The sequence below is a fragment of the Mustelus asterias genome, chromosome 25 (assembly GCF_964213995.1).
Source record: "Mustelus asterias chromosome 25, sMusAst1.hap1.1, whole genome shotgun sequence".
In the NCBI taxonomy this organism is placed as follows: Eukaryota; Metazoa; Chordata; class Chondrichthyes; order Carcharhiniformes; family Triakidae; genus Mustelus; species Mustelus asterias.
The window spans coordinates 56,127,454-56,150,565 of NC_135825.1; the positions used below are offsets into that span (position 1 = coordinate 56,127,454).

The 23,112-nt window shown below is 44.6% G+C and overlaps 1 protein-coding gene across 3 annotated transcripts in view; it reads right to left on the minus strand.

Moving 5' to 3' along the window:
- Positions 1 to 23,112, minus strand: part of LOC144479198 (alpha-1,3-mannosyl-glycoprotein 4-beta-N-acetylglucosaminyltransferase C-like) — a 188,389-nt gene that overhangs the window by 13,945 nt on the left and 151,332 nt on the right. For all 3 annotated transcript variants that reach the window (XM_078197853.1, XM_078197852.1, XM_078197850.1), the window contains exon 2: positions 10,542 to 10,685. In XM_078197853.1, coding sequence (XP_078053979.1) covers positions 10,542 to 10,643 — 102 coding nt within the window. In that variant the 5' untranslated portion in view covers positions 10,644 to 10,685. The remainder of the gene's footprint in view (positions 1 to 10,541; positions 10,686 to 23,112) is intronic.

Genomic DNA, 23,112 nt, shown 5'->3' on the forward strand with positions numbered 1-23,112 from the left:
TGACTGACCCTCTGGAAGGCCCCAATTGTCCACCCTCCACTCTAGTGGGGTTGGGCCACTTGGTTCCCCAAAAGTGGGGAGCTACTGTAATCCCCGCTGGTGTGAACCACTCTGGTGGGGGATGGGGGGAATGCTAGCAAACCCGGAGACTTCAATCCCAGGCCCGTTAATGATATTTAAATTATCTTAAACCGCCCCCTGCATAACTAATGCGGCTCCGTGCCCATTTCCAGCACGGAGCTGACAGTGCCAGAAACCTGGCGCTGGGAGAGGCGCTCAGGGCCGGACGCCCAGCGCGGATTCTGCCCGGCTGAAATCTCCCGGCCCGCTGCGCTGATTTGTCAGTGCTAATACATTAGCGCAGCGGGATGGGAAAATCACCCCCATGATCTCAACACTCAGAGCTACATTGAGATGGTAGGGGTGCCTACACCTTTTAGTGCGTTTGTTGATTAAAAAGACAGGAGGAATCACAGTGTATGCGAGTCTTTTCCCATCGTCATGAATGCTTTACTTTCTTGGTTGCTGAATGGTCGAATATGTTGGTTAATATACACTTGTGAAATATATTGACTTCCTTGTGGGAAGGTTGATGAGGCAACTTCCACTAAAAATGATGCTTGTGACTAAAGCACAGTTGCTGCAGCCACACTTGTAGCTGGTCTGTGATTGCCCTGAGACTAACCTTGTGTTTTATTATGAGCATTTCTTGTTCTAATACATTGGCTTCATGATGCCTTGTGTACCATCCAAGTATGTGTAGAATTTGCTATAGGATGAGTAGACCCAAGTTAAGCTGCTGCCTAACAGCGTGCTGTGGTCCCCAGACAATAGAGTTAGTGAAGAAAGAAGGGCAATGTTGGCAGAGATGTCTCTGAGTTTGCCTGGATTCCAAGCCCAGTCCTCCTCAACTGGTTTCCATTTAAAATAGTAGCTTTCGCAACCTTAGACAGATCTTAAAGTACTTTATATAGAACATAGAACAGTAAAGCACAGAACAGGCCCTTCAGCCCACGATGTTGTGCGAGCTTTATCTGAAACCAAGATCAAGCTATCCCACTCCCTATCATCCTGGTGTGCTCCATGTGCCTATCCAATAACCGCTTAAATGTTCCTAAAGTGTCTGACTCCACTATCACTGCAGGCAGTCCATTCCACACCCCAACCACTCTCTGCGTAAAGAACCTACCTCTGATATCCTTCCTGTATCTCCCACCATGAACCCGATAGTTATGCCCCCTTGTAATAGCTCCATCCACCCGAGGAAATAGTCTTTGAACGTTCACTCTATCTATCCCCTTCATCATTTTATAAACCTCTATTAAGTCTCCCCTCAGCCTCCTCCGCTCCAGAGAGAACAGCCCTAGCTCCCTCAACCTTTCCTCATAAGACCTACCCTCCAAACCAGGCAGCATCCTGGTAAATCTCCTCTGCACTCTTTCCAGCGCTTCCACATCCTTCTTATAGTGAGGTGACCAGAACTGCACACAATATTCCAAATGTGGTCTCACCAAGGTCCTGAACAGTTGCAGCATAACCCCCACGGCTCTTAAACTCCAACCCCCTGTTAATAAAAGCTAACACACTATAGGCCTTCTTCACAGCTCTATCCACTTGAGTGGCAACCTTTAGAGATCTGTGGTTATGGACCCCAAGATCTCTCTGTTCCTCCACAGTCTTCAGAACCCTACCTTTGACCCTGTAATCCACATTTAAATTAGTCCTACCAAAATGAATCACCTCACATTTATCAGGGTTAAACTCCATTTGCCATTTTTCAGCCCAGCTCTGCATCCTATCTCTGTCTCTTTGCAGCCTACAACAGCCCTCCACCTCATCCACTACTTCACCAGTCTTGGTGTCATCAGCAAATTTACTGATCCACCCTTCAGCCCCCTCCTCTAAGTCATTAATAAAAATCACAAAGAGCAGAGGACCAAGCACTGATCCCTGCAGCACTCCCCGAGCAACCTGCCTCCAGCAGGTTGCTACATTCAATAAAACACTTTGGAAGAGTCGTCACTATTGAAAATTGGGTGGCTGGGCCTAAAGCAAACCCACAGATGGTTCAGAAACTTATTCCAGGTCCTATTGTTGCCCAAGGCACGGGGGAAATTCAGGTTTTGTTCAGCACCTACTGTACCTGCTCCCCCTGATGGGACCTCTCCCCCTGTGATGGTATAACATAACATGCTGAAGGGCAAGGCTCTGAGAGATTCTTTTACCAAGATCGCCAAATAATCTTTATTTAAAATTATTCTTTCATGAGACGTGAGCATTGTTGGGAAGGCCATATCGCTGCCCATATCTCGTTGCCCTGGAGAAGGTGGTGGTGAGTCACTTCCTTGAACCACCGAAGTCCCTATCGGTATAGGTACACCCACAGTGCGCTTAGGAAGGGGTTCCAAGAGCTTGACCCAGCAACAGTGAAGAAATGACGGTCTAATTCCAAGTCAGGCTGGTGTGTGGCTTGGAGTGGAAATTGTAGGTAGTGCTGTTCCCATGCATCTGCTACACACCCTTGTCCTTCGAGGTGGTACAGGTTGTAAATCTCAAAGATGCTTGACGATGGTTCACACTGCTGCCAATGTGTGCTGGGGTGGAGGGAGTGAATGTTTAAGGTGATGGATTGGGTACCAAATAAGCAGGCTGCTTTGTGCTGGATGATGTCAAGCTTCCCGAGTGTTGTTGGACCCATCCAGGCAAGTGGGGAGTATTCCATCACACTCCTGACTTGTAGACGATGGAGAGGTTTTGGGGAGTCAGGAGATGAGTTACTCATTGCAGAATTCCCAGCCTTTGGCCTGTTCTTGTAGTCCAAGTATTTATATGGTTGACCTGGTTACGTTTCTGATCAATGGTGCCTCCCAGGATGCAGTTGTTCACCTTAAGCCTTGTTGCAGTTCTTCAAGTACTTAATACGGCTCTTGATAGAAGGACATTTTTATACCATTTCTTTATATAGTACGTGACCACACCTTCCTGAACAGTCTCAACGTGAGTCATTTGTGATAAAGCAGACCAGAGCACTGCTGCTTGTGGGTTCAGATGCGACTGCAGGATCTGATCATGGCTAATGCTGACAGCTCTGTACATTTGTCAGAGAGGACTGTGTTGTCAGAGGTGCCACCTTTCAGATGTGATGCTAAACTAAAATCATATCTCCGTATTCAGGAGGATGCAAAGTATCCCTAATAATGGTGGGCAGCACTGTGGTTAGCACTGCTGCCTCACAGCACCAGGGACCTGGGTTCAATTGTGGCCTTGGATGACTGTGTGGAGTTTTTACGTTTGCCCCGTGTCTGTGTGGGTTTCCTTCGGGTGCTCCGGTTTCCTCCCACAGTCCAAAGATGTGCGGGTTAGGTTGATTGGCCATGCTAAATTGCCCCTTAGTGTCAGGGAGATGAGCAGGGTAAATATGTGGGGTTACGGGGTTAGAGCCTGGGTGGGATTGTTGTCGGTACAGGCTCGATGGGCCAAGTGGCCTCCTTCTGCATTGTAGGGATTCTATGATTCTATGTTTTTCATGTTTGCTCATCTCCGTCTTAAATGGATGGAGGTGAGGAGACATTTCTTCACCCAAAGAGTGGTGAGCTTGTGGAATTCATTACCACAGGAAGCAGTTGATGCCAAAACATTGAATACAATCAAGAGGCGGCTGGATATAGCACTTGGGGCGAATGGGATCAACGGTTGTGGGGAGAAAGCAGGATTAGGCTATTGAGTTGGATGATCAGCCAATATCGTGATGAATGGCAGAGCAGGCTCGAAGGGCCGAATGGCCTCCTCCTGCTCCTATCTTCTATGTTTCTATACAATCCATGCTGCTAACAAAAACATCATTGTTGTCCCCATTGATTGTGGGACATTGGCTGCTATGTTTGCCTATGTTACACTTCAAAATAATGCATTTTAGGGCATAATAGGGGCTGCTTTCAAATATTGAGCCTGCCATTGATATTCTCAGTGGTTCAGGTTCATCCTATAAGCAGATGTTGGGTATCTTGCATCATAGTGAAGATATTTGCTCCAGAACTTGCTGCATCCCTAGCCAAGCTGGTCCATGGCAATTAGAACACTGGCATCTACCCAGCAATGTGGAAAATTGCCCACATAGGTCTGTCCACAAAATGCAGGAGAAACCAAACCCAACCACTGACCACCCAACCAATCTCCTTCCAATGGAATGCATCATTGACAGTGATATAAGGTGGCACTTACTGAGCTATATCCTGCTCACTGGCGCTTAGCTTGGGTTCCGCCAGAACCACTCAGCTCCTGACCTCATTACAGCCTTGGTTAAAACATGGAGGTGAGGTGAGAGCTGAGGTGAGAGTGACTGCCCTTGACATCAAGGCAGCATTTTGAGTGTGGCATCAAGGAGCCCTAGCAAAACTGAGTCAATAAAAATCGGGTGGAAATCTCACCATTGGTTGAATTCATATCTATAAAGGAGGAAGATGGCTGTGGCGTTTGGAGATCATTCACCTCAGTCTCAGGACGTCACTGCAGGAGTTCCTCAGGGTAGTGTTCGAGACCCAACCATCTTCCGCTGCTTCGTCAATGACCTTCCTTCCATCGTAAGGTCAGACGTGGGAATGGTTTTTGATGATTGTACAATGTTCAGCACATTTTCAACTCATCAGATACTGAAGCAGTCTATGTCCAAATGCAGCAAGACCTGTTCAACAGTCAGGCTTGGGCTGATAAGTGGCAAGTAACATTTGTGCCATGCAAATGCCAGGCAATGACCATTCCTAATAAGAGAGAATCTAACCATCTTCCTTTGACATTCAATGGCATCGCCACGACTGAATCCTTCACTATCAACATCCTGGATTTTACCATTGACCAGAAACCAGTATTAGTATGGTGGCCACAAGAGCACATCAGAGGCTAGGAATTCCGCAGTGAGTAACTCACCTCCTGACTCCCCAAAGTCTGTCCACTATCTACAAGGCAAAAGTCAGGAGTGTGATGGAATTCTTGCTATTTGTGTAGAAAGATAGAAAAGAAAAGGGCTACTATAAGATTGATGTGGAGATGCCGGCGTTGGACTGGGGTAAGCACAGTAAGAAGTCTCACAACACCAGGTTAAAGTCCAACAGGTTTATTTGGTAGCAAATACCATAAGCTTTCGGAGCACAGCTCCTTCGTCAGATGGAGTGGATATCTGTTCTCCAACAGTGCACAGACACAGAAATCAAGTTACAGAATACTAATTAGAATGCAAATCTCTACAGCCAGCCAGGTCTTAAAGGTACAGACAATGTGGGTGGAGGGAGCATTCAACACAGGTTAAAGAGATGTGTATTGTCTCCAGTCAGAACAGCTAGTGAGATTCTGCAAGACCAGGGGGAAAGCTGTGGGGGTGACTGATAATGTGACATAAATCCAACATCCCGGTTTAGGCCGTCCTCATGTGTGCGGAACTTGGCTATCAGCTTCTGCTCAGTAGACTCTGCGCTGTCGTGTGTCGTGAAGGCCGCCTTGGAGAACGCTTACCTGAAGATCCAAGGCTGAATGCCCGTTTCTGCTGAAGTGCTCCCCCACAGGAAGAGAACAGTCTTGCCTGGAGAACAGTGACCACGACACCACACAACCCTGCCACAGCAACCTCTGCAAGACATGCCGGATCATCGACACGGATGCCATCATCTCACGTGAGGACACCATCTACCAGGTACTCTTGTAACTCGGCCAACGTTGTCTACCTGATACGCTGCAAGAAAGGATGTCCCGAGGCATGGTACATTGGGGAAACCATGCAGACGCTACGACAACGGATGAATGAACACCGCTCGACAATCACCAGGCAAGACTGTTCTCTTCCTGTGGGGGAGCACTTCAGCAGTCACGGGCATTCAGCCTTGGATCTTCAGGTAAGCGTTCTCCAAGGCGGCCTTCACGACACACGACAGCGCAGAGTCGCTGAGCAGAAACTGATAGCCAAGTTCCGCACACATGAGGACGGCCTAAACCGGGATGTTGGATTTATATCACATTATCAGTCAACCCCCACAGCTTTCCCCCTGATCTTGCAGAATCTCACTAGCTGTTCTGTCTGGAGACAATACACATCTCTTTAACCTGTGTTGAATGATCGCTCCACCCACATTGTCTGTACCTTTAATACCTGGCTGGCTGTAGAGATTCGCATTCTCATTAGTATTCTGTAACTTGATTTCTGTGTCTCTGTGCACTGTTGGAGAACAGATATCCACTCCATCTGACGAAGGAACAGCGCTCCGAAAGCTTATGGTATTTGCTACCAAATAAACCTGTTGGACTTTAACCTGGTGTTGTGAGACTTCTTACTTTACTATGAGATTGGCAGACTTTGCTAGGGTTTTTCTTTAGTCAACTTAGATGCAGAATTCACTTTGTCAATGGGGAACAAGTTTGTCAGTAATTGTAATTAGGTGTTTTAAATACTTTGTAGTTTTAAAGGTATGTGTAATACCGTTAATTAGTCCATACATATAAATATATCTTCCATACATTTTTAGAAATTAAACAAAGAAACTTTGATGCACAGTTACAGAGTGCCCTTTGATACCAAACATATGTTAGATACATTCCTTTAAAACACCCAACTGTTGGGATCACAAGGTTATAAAGGAGAGTTAATTGCCTCACCAGACACCTTATCAGAAACAACTGATACAAGAGTGAGTTTTAATGAAGCTGCCTTCACAGTTTCTCATCAAAACAGAGTCAGAAAGATATTAATGTCTTAGCCAATGAAAGAGTTATGGCCGGGGACTTAGTGGGAACTGATGAGAATTAATGGTAACGTAATGATACCCCTGGAAACTGTAAGTAGTGATAAAAAGCTCAGTCATTGGATTGATAAGCAATATATACATGTGTTTAATTATGTTGGCAATAAACAAACTTATCAGGGCTATAATTGGGGATTATCCTGAAGGCAACTTGAGTTGACCACATCGCTAAGAGATTCAGGTAACTTCACTGACAAGGCCATAAAATACTAATGGCTTTTGTAGGCTGCCTTTTATCAATTAAATGATGCCCATGTGAGACTGTTTTAGTGAAGATGCTTTGTGAGGCTGCTATCAAAATAGAGACATGATGTCTGACTAAAAGACTAGAGGACAGGCTTAGGGATGAGATGTTGGGGTATCCCACGAGGTATCGTGATCTCATAGATCAGGGTGGTTCAGTATTTTCATTCTATTGGATCAATACATAAAGTATGTTATTTGTATCACTTTTGATTGGATCATGTCCAACTGACTATGAGCTGCAGATTTGTATAAACCAGGAAGATTTTCTTTGTCCGGTGGAGTGGTGTCTCTGACCCATTGTGTCAAGACCCTCCCCTTGCTAGCAAGTAAATAAAGACAATCTGTCGGTTAAGTATTTTGTGTTAATGTGTGTTTGTGTTAAAGTCAAACTCGGAAGTTGAGACTTCGACACTTGTGCAGTTCCAAAAACACTCAAGAAGCTCGGCACCATCCAGGACAAAGCAATCCGCTTGATTGACACTCCATTCACCACCTTAAAATTCACTCCCGCTATCACCAACACACAGTGGCAGCAGTGTGTACCATCTACAAGATACACTGCAACAACTCAGCAAGACTCCTTCAACAGTACCTTCCAAACCCACGACAAGTGGCAACAGCAACCCCCTGCAAATTCCATGCCACCACCATCCTGATTTGGAACTATATCACCATTCCTTCATGGTTAATGGGTCAAAAAAACCTGGAGATCCTTTCCTAACAGCACTGTGGATGTCCCTACACCACAAATACATTTCTATCTCCTTTTTCATCCAGGGAGCTCTGGAAATTTTTTGTGCTACCTTTCCCTTTGAAGGAAATATACTTTGACTTTGCCTGAACCATTTCTATTTTGAAGCTAGCCCATTGTTCAGCTATAGTTTTCCCGCCAACCTTTTGGTCCAGTCTAACCTATCCAGTTCCATTTTTATCCATTTGAGTCAGCTCTCCCCCAGAGAATTATTTTTAGTCTGGATTGTCCATTTTCATTTTCATCATCCTAAACCTTACGATACAATGATCACTGTCTCCTAAATGTTCTCCCACTGATAGTTGATCTATTTGGACCACTTCATTTCCAAGAATCAGGTCCATCAGGGCATCCTTTCTTGTGGGACTGGACACGCATTGCTGTAGAAAATTGTCCTGAACACAATCTAGGAACTCTTACCCCTCTCTGCCCTTTGCACTCCCACTATCCCCATCCACATTTGGGTAATTAATGTCTCCCATTATATTTACTTTATAAAGTTTGCTTCTCTCTTTAATTTCCTTGCAGATTTGTTCATTGACATCCTTCCCACTAGTTGGCTTCACCGAACAATGTAATTGCACCCTTTTTTGTTTCTTAGCTTTAGCCAAATCGATTCCGTCCTTGGACTCTCCGAGACATCCTCTTTCTCCAACACTACAATGCTCTCCTTAACCAATACTGCCACCCCTCACACTTTTTTTCCTTTCCTAACTTTTCTGTACATTTTGTACCCAGGAATATTTAACATCCTGCCCTTCCTTGAACCAGGTGTCAATTATCACCACAGCATCATATTTCCACAGTGCAATCTGTGCATGTAACTCCCCAATCTTTTTAACTATTCACTGTGCATTCACATAGATACACAGTAACACTGATTCAGGCATCATTACTTTCTCCCTCATTCAGACTTCATCTATTAACTTACTATTCACTATACTACTGCTTTCTGTTCTTCCCGGTGCATTGCGCATCCTGGCATTCCCCTCTCAGGTTCCCTCTTGGTTCCCACACCCCTGCCAGGTTAGTCTATAGTCCTCCCGACAGCCCTCGCAAAATAACCCACAAGGTACTCTGCCCCAACCCAAAGAGAAAACGCTGGAAAATCTCAGCAGGTCTTGCAGCATCTATAAGGAGAGAAAAGAGCTGACCTCTCAAGTCCAGATGACCCTTTAGTCAAAGCTATCAACAAAAGGTCATCTGGACTCGAAACGTCAGCTCTTTTCTCTCCTTACAGATGCTGCCAGACCCGCTGAGATTTTCCAGCGTTTTCTCGTTTGGTTTCAGATTCCAGCATCTGCAGTAATTTGCTTTTATTCAGCCCCAACACATCCATCTGTACAAATGCCATCTCTCCCAGAGCCAGTCCCAGTGTCCCAGGGAGCTAAAGTCCTCCCTCCTACACCATCTTTCCAGCCATGCATTCGTCTGCTTTATCCTTCCATTTCTGTATTCACTTGCATGTAGCACTGGGGGTAACACAGAGATTACCACCTTTGAGGTTCTGCTTGCTAATTTTCTACCTAGCTCCCTAAATTCTGATTGCAACACCCCATCTCCCTTCCTACCCAAGTCATTGGTACAAATGTGGGCCACGACCGCTGGCTGTTCACCCTCCCCCAGAAGAATGCCCTGCAGCCGTTCTGTGACACCCTTGACTCTGGCACTAGGGAGCCAACATACCATCCTGGAGTCACGTCTACAGCCACAGGAATGCCTGTCTGTTCCCACAGCCAATGAATTCCCTCGTCCCTTCTTTTTCCTCCCCTCTTGTACAGCCGAGGCGCTTGCGGTGTGACAATCCTGCTTCTGACTGCACTCCTCTGAGGAACCATCACTTCCATCAGCTTAGAATCATAGAATCCTACAGTGCAGAAGGAGGCCATTCGGCCCATCGAGTCTGCACCGACCACAATACCACTATTCCCATAACCCCATGCATTTGCCCTAGCTAGTTCCCCTGACACTAAGGGGCAATTTAGCATGGCCAATGCACCTAACCCACACATCTTTGGAGTGTGGGAGGAAACTGGAGCACCCGGAGGAAACCCATACAGACACAGGGAGAACGTGCAGACTCCACACAGACAGTGTCCCGAGCCGGGAACTGAACCCGGGTCCCTGGCGCTGTGAGGCAGCAGTGCTACCACTGTGCCACCGTGCCACCCCTTCCAAAAAAGAAAAGCGATTTGTGAGCAGGACCCCAGGGGGCTCCTGCACTACTTGCCCGATTGTTTCCCTGTTGAGAAAGTTTGCAAAAACTCAGAGAAAACACACAGTAGCCTACAAGTCACAAGTTCGCTGTATCTATATCTGGAGCTACTAGAAATAAGTGGTTTCCCCTGAAAGGTGGGCGACCCTGTTCCATGTTTTGTGTGGGAGAGAACCATTTATGTATGACAAATTTAATCGGAATGTTCTTCTGTAGTATGAATGGTATCAAGCTCCCTCTGCCTCTGAGGATAGATGCTGATTGTACTCTTGAAAGAGTAACAGAATTAAAAACCTTAGAATGCTCACATCAACAGGAAGGTGTCTTAGGTTTGGTATCGATAATGTGGAGCAAGTCGGCCGCACACTATGACCTGTTGTATGGGAAGGGGTAAATTGTCAACTTGAACACATCTGAAAAGTTTCCCTCCTTCACTTGTGGAAGTGGTAACTCAGTCACTCTGAGCGTACAACCATCAAGATTGTCCAAGGAAAAACTGGTGCAGCGTGGGGTCCACGGACATTCTGCCACTGAGAACACTCACCAACACACTCTCTTCTTCATCCTTCATACAGAGGTACATTAAAAGACAAAGAAACAGGAAGGAACCAACTGTAGTCACTGATCGTTTCCAGTAGCATCTCATTGCAGCAGGATCTTTCCAAGTTGATCATGAGTCAGTCTTACTCTGAAAAACACAACAGAAGAAAATCTCGTCAGATTGTCCCTTGGTGGTACAGAACGCGAGTATTGCTGAAAAATAAAGATCCATTGCCAACATGGGCGGCATGGTGGCACAGTGGTTAGCATTGCTGCCTCACATCGCCAGGGACCTGGGGTTCAATTCAGGCCTTGGGTGACTGCCTGTGTGGAGTTTGCACATTCTCCCCGTGTCTGCATGGGTTTCCTCCGGGTGCTCCGGTTTCCTCCCACAGTCCAAAGATGTGCAGGTTAGGTGTATTGGCCATGGTAAATTGACCCTCAGTGTCAGGAGGACTAGCTGGGTAAATATGTGGGGTTACAGGGATAGGGCCTGGGTGGGACTGCTGTCGATGCAGGCTCAATAAGCCTCTTTTTGCACTTTAAGGATATTATAATTCTAACTAATCATCACCCTCTTCTCATGCAGTATAAACCGTTATTCCCTTTGAGATTTGGTATTCTTGCAATTAATTCTGTACTGAGGTGTACAAGATGAAAAATTACTTTTCTTTAAAATAAAAGTAAGTTTGGGTTTGGAAAGCCTTTGCGTGCATCTAAAGCTGAAAAGGGCTTGAACACTCACGTTAGTTGAAAGCAGTATTTATTTTGTCCTGATCAAGATCCAGGACATCTCTTCCTAACAGCACTCTGGGTGTACATACACCAAATGGACTGCAGTGGTCCAAGGAGGTGGCTCATCCCCACTTTCTCAAGGGCAATGTGGGATGGGCAATAAATGCTGGCTTATCCAACAGCACCCATGACCTTTCGAAAGGATAACTAAAGCAAAATGTCCCAATCATTGCCACCAACTTGTGCTGGTGCATTTTGTATCTCTCACCTCCAGCTGATTTGAAGGTGATGTGAGGACAGGAAGCTCATTTGCATTGAGGCTGAGAAAGCAATGACCCAGGAAAATTGGAACGGATCCAAACCAGCCAAAGGTAAATGATTTAATTGCTTCATGCTATTTCTTACAAAATTAGCAGGGAATAAATAAACTGGGTGAATAAGTCAGTCTTGATTTGATTTATTATTGTCACATGTATTAACATACAGTGAAAAGTATTGCTTCTTGCGCACTATACAAACAAAGCATACCGTTCATAGAGAAGGAAACGAGAGTGTGCAGAATGTACTATTACAGTCATAGTTAGGGTGTAGAGAAAGATCAACTTAATGCAAAGTAAGTTCATTCAAAAGTCTGACAGCAGCAGGGGAGAAGCTGTTCTTGAGTCGGTTGGTACGTGACCTCAGACTTTTGTATCTTTTTCCCGAAGGAAGAAGGTGGAAGAGAGAATGTCCGGGGTGCGTGGGGTCCTTAATTATTCTGGCTGCTTTGCCGAGGCAGCGGGAATTGTAGACAGAGTCAATAGATGGGAGGCTGGTTTGCGTGATGGATTGGGCTACATTCACGACCTCTTGTAGTTCCTTGTGGTCTTGGGCAGAGCAGGAGCCATACCAAGCTGTGATACAACCAGAAAGAATGCTTTCTATGGTGCATCCGTAAAAGTTGGTGAGAGTCGTAGCTGACATGCCAAATTTCCTTCGTCTTCTGAGAAAGTAGAGGTGTTGGTGGGCTTTCTTAACTATGGCGTCGGCATGGTGGGGGGGGAACCAGGACAGGTTGTTGGTGATCTGGACACCTAAAAACTTTCTACTTCGTCCCCATTGATGTAGACAGGGGCATGTTCTCCTCTACGCTTCCTGAAGTCGATGACAATCTCCTTCGTTTTGTTCACATTGAGGGAGGGATTATTGTTGCTGCACCAGTTCACCAGATTCTCTATTTCATTCCTGTACTCCGTCTCGTCATTGTTTGTGATCCGACCATCTCTTGTCCCAGTGCTATGCTTCTTTCTCTATCTTTCTCAATAAAATATCAAATCAAGGTGGTTTACTCTCAAGATAACAAGTAGCTTTCAAGACGAAATAATTATCTGTGTGGCTTTTTTTTTTAGAAATTAGCTTACCTGGTGCATCATGTTGCATTGGTTTGCTTTATCAAAATGTAACAATTGTTAAGGTAATGTTGGAATATTGGGCCCTAGTTTATTGATGAAAGGTTAATCTTTCAATTTGTAACAATCCCAAGAGCTTTGTTAGGGGATGTGACAGCCTGATTCAACGGTGAGCATATCACAGATTCTTTGAGCCAGAAACCCTTGTACACTGGCACCTTGTTTGATGCAATTGTGCCCAACGTAGTTTCCATTCTATTTTCTTCTATTTTAAGCTAGGTGACTGATATTATGGGCAGGTGTTACTCAAGGGTCTGATATCTCTAATGTATCCAGTTCGCTTGTCACCAATCTAAAGAGCAGAGAATTCCTACATTGCTAGCTCATTCTATCTTCTTCACTCGGAGGGCTGGTGACAGGCACACTTCATACACTCCAGTCTTCACACAGATGAATTGCGTGAACTCCCCCTGAAGTTACAACTCTCCGAGCAGCATTGTGCCCACAGTGTACACTCTGCAACATCATCAGCCCACGAATTGACTCTATTCTTGCGCTAGTTCAATGACTTCTCATTAGTCATTCTTCTTGTCCCAATTAATATGTCAGTACATGTCTGCGACACAATAACTCAAACACCTCCAGTTTAATTGCATCAGGAACTATACCAAATCTGGAGCAAACCTTAACCAAGAAGCTGCTTTCCAACTGTTTGAAACTTTCCATTATAGAAAAAGTTTCCCAATTGTAGAGTTCATTTCAACCCAATAATACTGGGAATTGTGCAATTATTTGTCAAGTCTAGTGACGCTGTGACACCACCAGCTGCAAAGACAGGAATTACCCAGGTTCGATTCCCGGCTTGGGTCACTGTCTGTGCGGAGTCTGCACGTTCTCCCCGTGTCTGTGTGGGTTTCCTCCGGATGCTCCAGTTTCCTCCCACAGTCCGAAAGACGTGCTGGTTAGTTTATTTATTAGTGTAATAAGTAGACATTCACACTGCAATGAAGTTACTGTGAAAATCCCCCAGTCGCCACATTCCGGTGCCTGTTCGGGTTACACTGAGGGAGAATTTAGCATGGCCAATGCACCTAACCAGCACGTCTTTCAGACTGTGGGAAGAAACCGGAGCACCTGGAGGAAACCCACGCAGACACGGGGAGAACGTGCAAACTCTACACAGACAGTGAGCCAAGCTGGGAATATTACCCAGGTCCCTGGCGCTGTGAGACATGCTGGTTAGGTGGATTGGCCGTGCTAAATTCTCCCTCAGGCGAACAGACGCTGGAGCGTGGCGACTTGGGGATTTTCACAGTAACTTCATTGCAGTTTTAATGTAAGCCGACTTGCGACACTAATAAATAAACTTTAATTAAACCTCTGTCCACTCTGACTGTTGTAGCACTGCAAAGCCAAGAACTAAAGCTCAAATTTATTATGATGTGGCGTTGTCGGTGTTGGACTGGGGTGGACACAGTAAGAAGTCTCACAACACCAGGTTAAAATCCAACAGGTTTATTTGGTAGCACGAGCTTTAGGAGTGTCGCTCTTTCTTCAGGTGAGTGCACTTGTGCTACCAAATAAACCTGCTGGACTTTAACCTGGTGTTGTGAGACTTTTACTGTGCAAAATTTATTATCGCAGAGTTGCACAAACATTCGACTTAAACACCCAACCTTCAAGTTGTTATTAAATTCAATTTTTGTCGTGTTTGAATGGGCTACATACGCCTTAGAAATGAATTTCATTTTCAAATGACCATCACATATTGAACCTTTTATGGAGTATGTGATATCTTAAATTAAGTAAAAAACCCTGAAGTCCAAAAATGGTAAATGAACCACCCAATGATCTTTGAAGATGCTTGCTCTGGCTCAGTGGGAGTGCTGTTACTTCTGATTCAGAATGTTGTTGGCTACGTTACACCATCTCTGCTGCAAAATGTTTAATTGGCTGCGTGGTGCTTCTTTCAATGTAATATTGAACCACACAAACCAGCTCTGAAGTCCAGTCCTTTGACACTGGCGAGCTGGAGGAATAATTTCGATGTTCAATGGAGAACACGAGAAAATCAGACAGCACAATATTCCAGCTCCTGGTCACAATTCAGTGGCCTTTGCTAAAACATGTGTGCGTGCATGTACACATACACAGAAACAGGATATAGCTTGGCAATAGGTAGAATACAAAGCTATTTCAACAAGACAAAGCAATATTGGATTGGGGCATAGTTCAGCTAGATAGTCGTCTTTTCCCAAAGGTAGGGGAGTCTAAAACTAGAGGGCATAGGTTTAAGGTGAGTGGAGAGAAATACAAAAGGGTCCAGAGGGGCAATTTTTTCATAGAGGTGGTGAGTGTTTGGAACGAGCTGCCAGAGGTAGTAGTAGAGGCGGGTACAATTTTGTCTTTTGAAAAGCATTTAGACAGTTACATGGGTAAGATGGGTATAGAGGGATATGGGCCAAATGTGGGCAATTGGGACTAGCTTAGGGGTTGAAAACTAGGCGGCATGGACAAGTTGGGCCAAAGGGCCATATCCTGTAACCTGTAACCTCTATGGCCCCTATGACTCCAATCCAACCATCAAATGGCATTGATCTGTATTTGTTATCTGCTTTCATTGCTTTATTAATAATATTTTACAACTCAATTCAATTTCATTTTATGGAAATTCATTTCGCGTACATTTGTTAATGGAATCCAAGTCAGTTGGTGAAGTGACAACCAGGACAGAGTGCTTTTTTTAAAAAATGAAGAGGGTTTATTGGCTTTGTAAAGCCTCATAGCTCTCCTCTCACCCCAGTGTCCCAGCGGTTCCCTATTTATACCATTTTGAGTATCGATTTATCTAATTAACAAAGTAACTAATTTCAAAAAACAATTGAACCAATTGATAGCCGCTAAGTGCCACTGTAACTAAGGAAAATTTAAAGGAACCACACCAAATTAAATCAAAACGTGGTATTGGGGGCTGAGGTAGCACCTAACCCCTCACACTACCCAGTGGTCACGGAAGGTCTCCTATTTATATGCGTTCAACGTACCTAAACAATGCTCTTCACTTGACAATATAACTAAGATGCAGTTAAGAGCACTGCTCATTCATTCTAAAAATAACATAAAAATTAATAATCAAATGAAAGAAAATTACTCTGTCACAAGAGATCTAATTTCAATTTATTTAACATATCTAAGAACTATTCTAAAGCATTAAAGTAATTAGGCCTGTGTACCGTGCTCTCATCCATTCATCGATCTCCTGCTAAATATTCTTGTAAAGAAGGGGACAGATGAGTTCAGAACATAGCCTTTTCCATGAATACATCCAGGAATAAAACTGCGACAAAGGCTGATTCTCATTGTTCATGAGAATTTCATCAATATTCTTTTGAGAGAAGATTCAAGGCAGATCAAATACCCTTCCTGCCTGGTTCAATAATCTCGGTTCCTGAAGGCCACAGTATGAAAAGGGAAATCCAGAACAGATCGCACTCTCAGCAACAGCTGAGTAGAAGAGTTTCATGACTGCTGTTCTACTTGAAGGGATCTTAATTTTTCTGATGTGGAGAGCTTCTCCAGCCCTGTCAGATGGCTCATGGGAAACCCATGCTGATTGGAGCGTTGGACAAAAATCGGATTCCTGACGGCAATTGGGTTCCACCCGACTCGCCCCACAGGCCACGATCTGGGCAGGAACCCAATTATTATTCAAAACCCCTGTTTTACATCTCTTAGCGAACTTGAAGCTCGATGCAAGAATGAGCAATCAAAATAGCTTACTGCCTGGAATCGAATAGAAAGATTTGATTTCTGTTTTAAAGATGTTATGAATCAAACTGAATAGACTTAATAGAACATAGAACATTACAGCGCAGTACAGGCCATTCGGCCCTCGATGTTGCGCCGACCAGTGGAACCAATCTAAAGCCCCTCTAATCTACACTATTCCAATATCATCCATATTCCAAAATTCATAATGCTAAAGTGCAAAGGGACTTGGGAGTCCTAGTCCAGGATTCTCTAAAGGTAAACTTGCAGGTTGAGTCCGTAATTAAGAAAGCAAATGTAATGTTGTCATTTATCTCAAGAGGCTTGGAATACAAAAGCAGGGATGTACTTCTGAGGCTTTATAAAGCACTGGTTAGGCCCCATTTGGAGTACTGTGAGCAATTTTGGGCCCCACACCTCAGGAAGGACATACTGGCACTGGAGCGGGTCCAGCGGAGATTCACACGGATGATCCCAGGAATGGTAGGCCTGACATACGATGAACGTCTGAGGATCGTGGGATTATATTCATTGGAGTTTAGGAGGTTGAGGGGAGATCTGATAGAAACTTACAAGATAATGAACGGCTTAGATAGGATGGACGTAGGGAAGTTGTTTCCATTAACAGGGGAGACTAGGACGCGGGGGCACAGCCTTAGAATAAAAGGGAGTCACTTTAGAACAGAGATGAGGAGAAATTTCTTCAGCCAGAGAGTGGTGGGTCTGTGGAATTCATTGCCACAGAGGGCTGTGGAGGCCGAGACGTTGAGCGTCTTCAAGACAGAAATTGATAAATTCTTGATTTCTCGAGGAATTAAGGGCTATGGGGAGAGAGCGGGTAAATGGAGTTGAAATCAACCATGATTGAATGGTGGAGTGGACTCGATGGGCCGAATGGCCTTACTTCCGCTCCTATGTCTTATGGTCTTATGGTCTTATATGTTTATCCAATAACCACTTGAACGCTCTCAACGTTGATGAGTCCACCACTGCTGCAGGTAGGGCATTCCACACCCTTACTACTCTCTGAGTAAAGAACCTACCTCGAACATCTGTCCTATATCTCTCACCCCTCAATTTAAAGCTATGTCCCCTCGTGCTAGCCAACACCATCCGAGGAAAAAGGCTCTCACTATCCACCCTATCTAATCCTCTGATCATCTTGTATGCCTCTATTAAGCCACCTCTTAATCTTCTTCTCTCTAACGAAAACAACCTCAAGCCCCTCAGCCTTTCCTCGTACGATTTTCCCACCATACTAGGCAACATCCTGGTAAATCTCCTCTGCACCTTTTCCAACACTTCCACATCTTTCCTATAATACGGCGACCAGAACTGTACGCAATACTCCAAATGCGGCCGCACCAGAGTTTTGTACAGTTGCAGCATGACCTCCTGGCTCCGAAACTCAATCCCTCTACCAATAAAAGCTAACACACCGTACGCCTTCTTAATAACTCTATCAACCTGGGGGCCAACTTTCAGGGATCTATGCACATGGACACCCAGATCCCTCTGTTCATCCACACTACCAAGTATCTTACCATTAGCCCAGTACTCTCTATTCCTGTTACTCCTTCCAAAGTGAATCACCTCACACTTTTCCGTATTAAACTCCATTTGCCACCTCTCAGCCCAGCTCTGCAGCTTATCTATGTCCCTCTGTAACCTGCCACTTCCCTCCGCACTGTCTACAACTCCACCGACTTTAGTGTCATCTGCAAATTTACTAATCCATCCTTCCACGCCCTCATCCAAGTCATTAATAAAAATGACAAACAGCAGTGGCCCCAAAACAGATCCTTGCGGTACACCACTAGTAACTGAACTCCAGGATGAATATTTCCCATCAACCACCACCCTTTGTTTTCTTACAGCTAGCCAATTCCTGATCCAAACCACTCAATCACCCTCAATCCCATGTGTCCGTATTTTCTGCAAAAGCTTACCATGGGGAACCTTATCAAACGCTTTGCTGAAATCCATATACACCACATCAACCGCTTTACCCTCATCCACCTCTTTGGTCACCTTCTCAAAGAACTCAATAAGGTTTGTGAGGCACGACCTGCCCTTCACAAAACCGTGCTGACTATCCCTAATCAAATTATTCCTTTCTAGGTGATTATAAATCCTATCTCTTATAATCCTTTCCAATACTTTGCCCACAACAGAAGTAAGGCTCACCGGTCTATAATTACCAGGGTTGTCCCTACTCCCCTTCTTGAACAAGGGGACAACATTTGCTATCCTCCAGTCTTCTGGCACTGTTCCTGTAGACAATGACGACACAAAGATCAAAGCCAAAGGCTCTGCAATCTCCTCTCTAGCCTCCCAGAGAATCCTAGGATAAATCCCATCAGGCTCAGGGGACTTATCTATTTTTACCCTTTCCAGAATGCTAACACCTCCTCCTTATGAACATCAATCCCATCCAGTCCAACAGCCTGCATCTCAGTACTCCCCTCGACAACACTGTCCCTCTCCAGTGTGAATACCGACGAAAAATATTCATTTAGTGCCTCTCCTATCTCTTCAGACTCCACGCACAACTTCCCACTCCTGTCCTTGACTGGCCCTAATCTTACCCTAGTCATTCTTTTACTCCTGACATACCTATAGAAAGCTTTAGGGTTTTCCTTGATCCTACCTGCCAAAGACTTCTCATGTCCCCTCCTGGCTCTTAACTCTTTCTTTAGGTCCTTCCTGGCTAACTTGTAACTCTCAAGCGTCCTAACTGAGCCTTCACGTCTCATCTTAACATAAGTCTCCTTCTTCCTCTTCACAAGAGATTCAACCTCCTTAGTAAACCACGGTTCCCTCACACGTCTGCTTCCTCCCTGCCTGACAGGTACATATTTATCAAGGACGCGTAGTAGCTGTTCCTTCAACAAGTTCCACATTACAATTGTGCCCATCCCCTGCAGTTTCCTTCCCCGATCTATGCCAGCTAAATCTCGCCTAATCGCATCATAGGAATTAAGGAATTGAGAAGATAGAGACCGGAATTTAAACAGTGAAAGGGACTTGGGATATTGAGTACAATCCAGTTAATTGGAATATTTCAATTTGGCACTGATGTATATTCTAGTGAAGGAATGGGCTAGTAAACTGATAGCTTTCTCTTGGTGATATCCGTGCCCTCTCTATGTTTTTAAGAGACAGAATTTGATACTCTGACCACCACCTGAGGCACCTGGACCATACGTGGCTAGATGGGCAAAGACTTTAAAATCTTTTGATCAGATCACCTGACAGTCAAGGTGTTAGCAAGATATTGAGACACTGTACATGTGTGCAGATGTGTTACATGTGATGGTAAAGGTGGTTCCGGAGTGCAGTGATCTCCAATGGCAATGACATGGACCGTACGAGGTAATTATGACAGGAGATACGAGCGCACTTGTAAATAGAAAGACAGGAAGCCGGTGGGAACATTATCCTCTTTAAAAAAATACATGAGGACCCTAACAAACCTGACGACCACCCGACTGGTGGGGACCAGTGTTTGCACAGTTCCTATTTACTCCGATGACTATGGTGGAATTGTGTACATCAGCTACCCACAAGAGGAACAAGGCAGTGGATAAAGAAACACAACATCTGGACATCGGATCAAATGACCCCACCGGTCATCATGCCAGCCCGAATCACTGAGCCAGATTGTGGATTTTCTGAGGAAGGATGGGACAAGGATGAAAACTCGGTACTACAGCCTCCCCATAGGGTGGCGATTAAGGAGGGAAGTTAAAAGGACAGCCTGTTCATAATACCTTCTGAGATGGGACTCAGATGAAAAAGACTCTGTGGGCATATTGGGTATTAAAGGGATATACAGTTCAAATATTGGGTTTGTGGAAATATTTATTCAATGTCACGGAACCTGGATTGAGGGTCAGTATTGTCATGGACTATGTAAACATGTAATATATAAGACTTGATTGTAGAGATATTAGATGTTACCAGCTTAATACCTGTGGATATCAAAAACCTACCTAATTTCCAAATGTGGTGGAGCCTTCCCCAGATGGATTCGTCAGGATTGGGAAAGTTAAAACTTTACTTCTACGTGATGTGAAAATGGTATCTCTCGGGGTAACCTACAACGTTTTGGGCCTATTAACAATCCACATTCAACATGTCACAATTATCCTAATGCCATTAAATGGCCGGAGGTCCAACTGCAGAGATGATTATGTGTACAATTTAGCATGGCCAAATCTACCTAATCTGCACATCTTGGGAAGAAACCAGAGCACCCAGAGGAAAGCCACACATTCTGAGGGCGAACACCACGCAGACGGTCCTGTGTCCTGTGAGGCAGCAATGCTAACCACTGTACCGCCCCGGTCAGAAATAATAGCTATAATTTCTTGAAGATATAACATGCACAAGTTGTAATTAGACATTATATCCTTATATATGCATGATGTAACCATAACTATGATTGGATAGAGATAACTCCCACTCTTTTATTGCTATATGCTAAATACTTGTGATCGATCCCGAGACTTTAATTACCTTTGTATTTCTGAATTTTCCACTCTGAATGCCCTCAATGGACATTCAGGGTCCTATATCTGGCTATCGTAAAGTTCATCTTGGAACCACGCTTTACTTTGTTTGGCTACTTGAGGGGAACGATAGTTTTTAAATACAACAAAAAAACCATTGTAACAGCTCCCCTAACAGATTCTTTCTGTTGATCTGATCTGGACCACATGCTTTCCGTGGATTTACTTGCTTTACTTGCCTCCCATTTGTTGTTAGTGACTTGAGATCCCTCCAGTTCACAAAATGGACTTGCCACATAAACACAGTGCCACAAGAGCAGGTCAGAGACTAGGAATACTCACTTCCTGACTCTCCAAAGCCTGTCCACCATCTACAAGACACAACTCAGGAGTGTCATGGAATATGCTCCACTTGCCTGGATGGGTGCAGCTCCAACAACACTCGAGAAGCTTGACACCATCCAGGACAAAGCAGTCCACTCAATTGGCGCCACATCCACAAACATTTACTACCTCCACCACCGACGCTCAGTAGCAGCAGTGTGTACCATCTACAAGATGCACTGCAGCAATTCAACAAAGATCCTTAGACAGCGTCTTCCAAACCTACAACCACTTCCGTCTAGAAGAACAAGAGCAGCAGATACATGGGAACACCACCACCTGCAAGTTCCCCTCCAAGTCACTCACCCTGGAAATAGATCGCTGTTCCTCCACAGTCACTGGGTCAAAATGCTGGAATTTCCTTCCCAACGGCATTGTGGGTCAACTCACAGCACATGGACTGCAGCGATTCAAGAAGGCAGCTCACCACCACCTTCTCAAGGGCAACTAGGGATGGGCAATAAATGCTGGCCAGCCAGTGACGCCCATGTCCCACAAATGAAAAATAAAGCAAAGTTGGCTGCGTAATCACACGTTCCTTCGATTCATCACTTTCAAACGGACTTCAACAACTGTTCAACTCATTCGCAACATCATGGACAAAAACGGATCATTCCACTTTTTCACTGTGAAATGTGACCTGTTATACAAACGCTTCCATGCACCTCTGGGATTATTTGTCCAAAACAGTTTCGCGTCTCTATACGCACCTTTCACATTCTGAATTTTCTTTCTCACCTTGAATTTCTATTCATCATACACGCTCTTTTATGTTGGAAAAGGAATAAACATGATTCAACGATGAAAAATAGAATTTTCAGCACTTGGAAGAAATTTATGCTCAGGCCAGCATTGTAAAATCCAGTATTTTGGTATTATTGCTTTGTGAATTTCCTGGCATTGTTACAATCCAGCTTGCTGCAACATCGGAAAATCAATATTTCTTTAAATATATAATTAGAGAACAGGTTTAAACCCAATCGGTGTGGTAAAGGAGAATAATTTGAGTTTAAGTTTATTTATTAGTGTCACAAGTAGGCTTATATTAACACTGCAATGAAGTTACTGTGTGACCATAACTTGCAGGTTGAGTCCGTAATTAAGAAAGCAAATGTAATGTTGTCATTTATCTCAAGAGGCTTGGAATACAAAAGCAGGGATGTACTTCTGAGGCTTTATAAAGCACTGGTTAGGCCCCATTTGGAATACTGTGAGCAATTTTGGGCCCCACACCTCAGGAAGGACATACTGGCACTGGAGCGGGTCCAGCGGAGATTCACACGGATGATCCCAGGAATGGTAGGCCTGGCATACGATGAACGTCTGAGGATCGTGGGATTATATTCATTGGAGTTTAGGAGGTTGAGGGGAGATCTGATAGAGACTTACAAGATAATGAACGGCTTAGATAGGATGGACGTAGGGAAGTTGTTTCCATTAGCAGGGGAGACTAGGACGCGGGGGCACAGCCTTAGAATAAAAGGGAGTCACTTTAGAACAGAGATGAGGAGAAATTTCTTCAGCCAGAGAGTGGTAGGTCTGTGGAATTCATTGCCACAGAGGGCTGTGGAGGCCGAGACGTTGAGCGTCTTCAAGACAGAAATTGATAAATTCTTGATTTCTCGAGGAATTAAGGGCTATGGGGAGAGAGCGGGTAAATGGAGTTGAAATCAACCATGATTGAATGGTGGAGTGGACTCGATGGGCCGAATGGCCTTACTTCCGCTCCTATGTCTTATGGTCTTATAACTATGACTTGACCACCCCATCCCAAAAGAACAAAGAA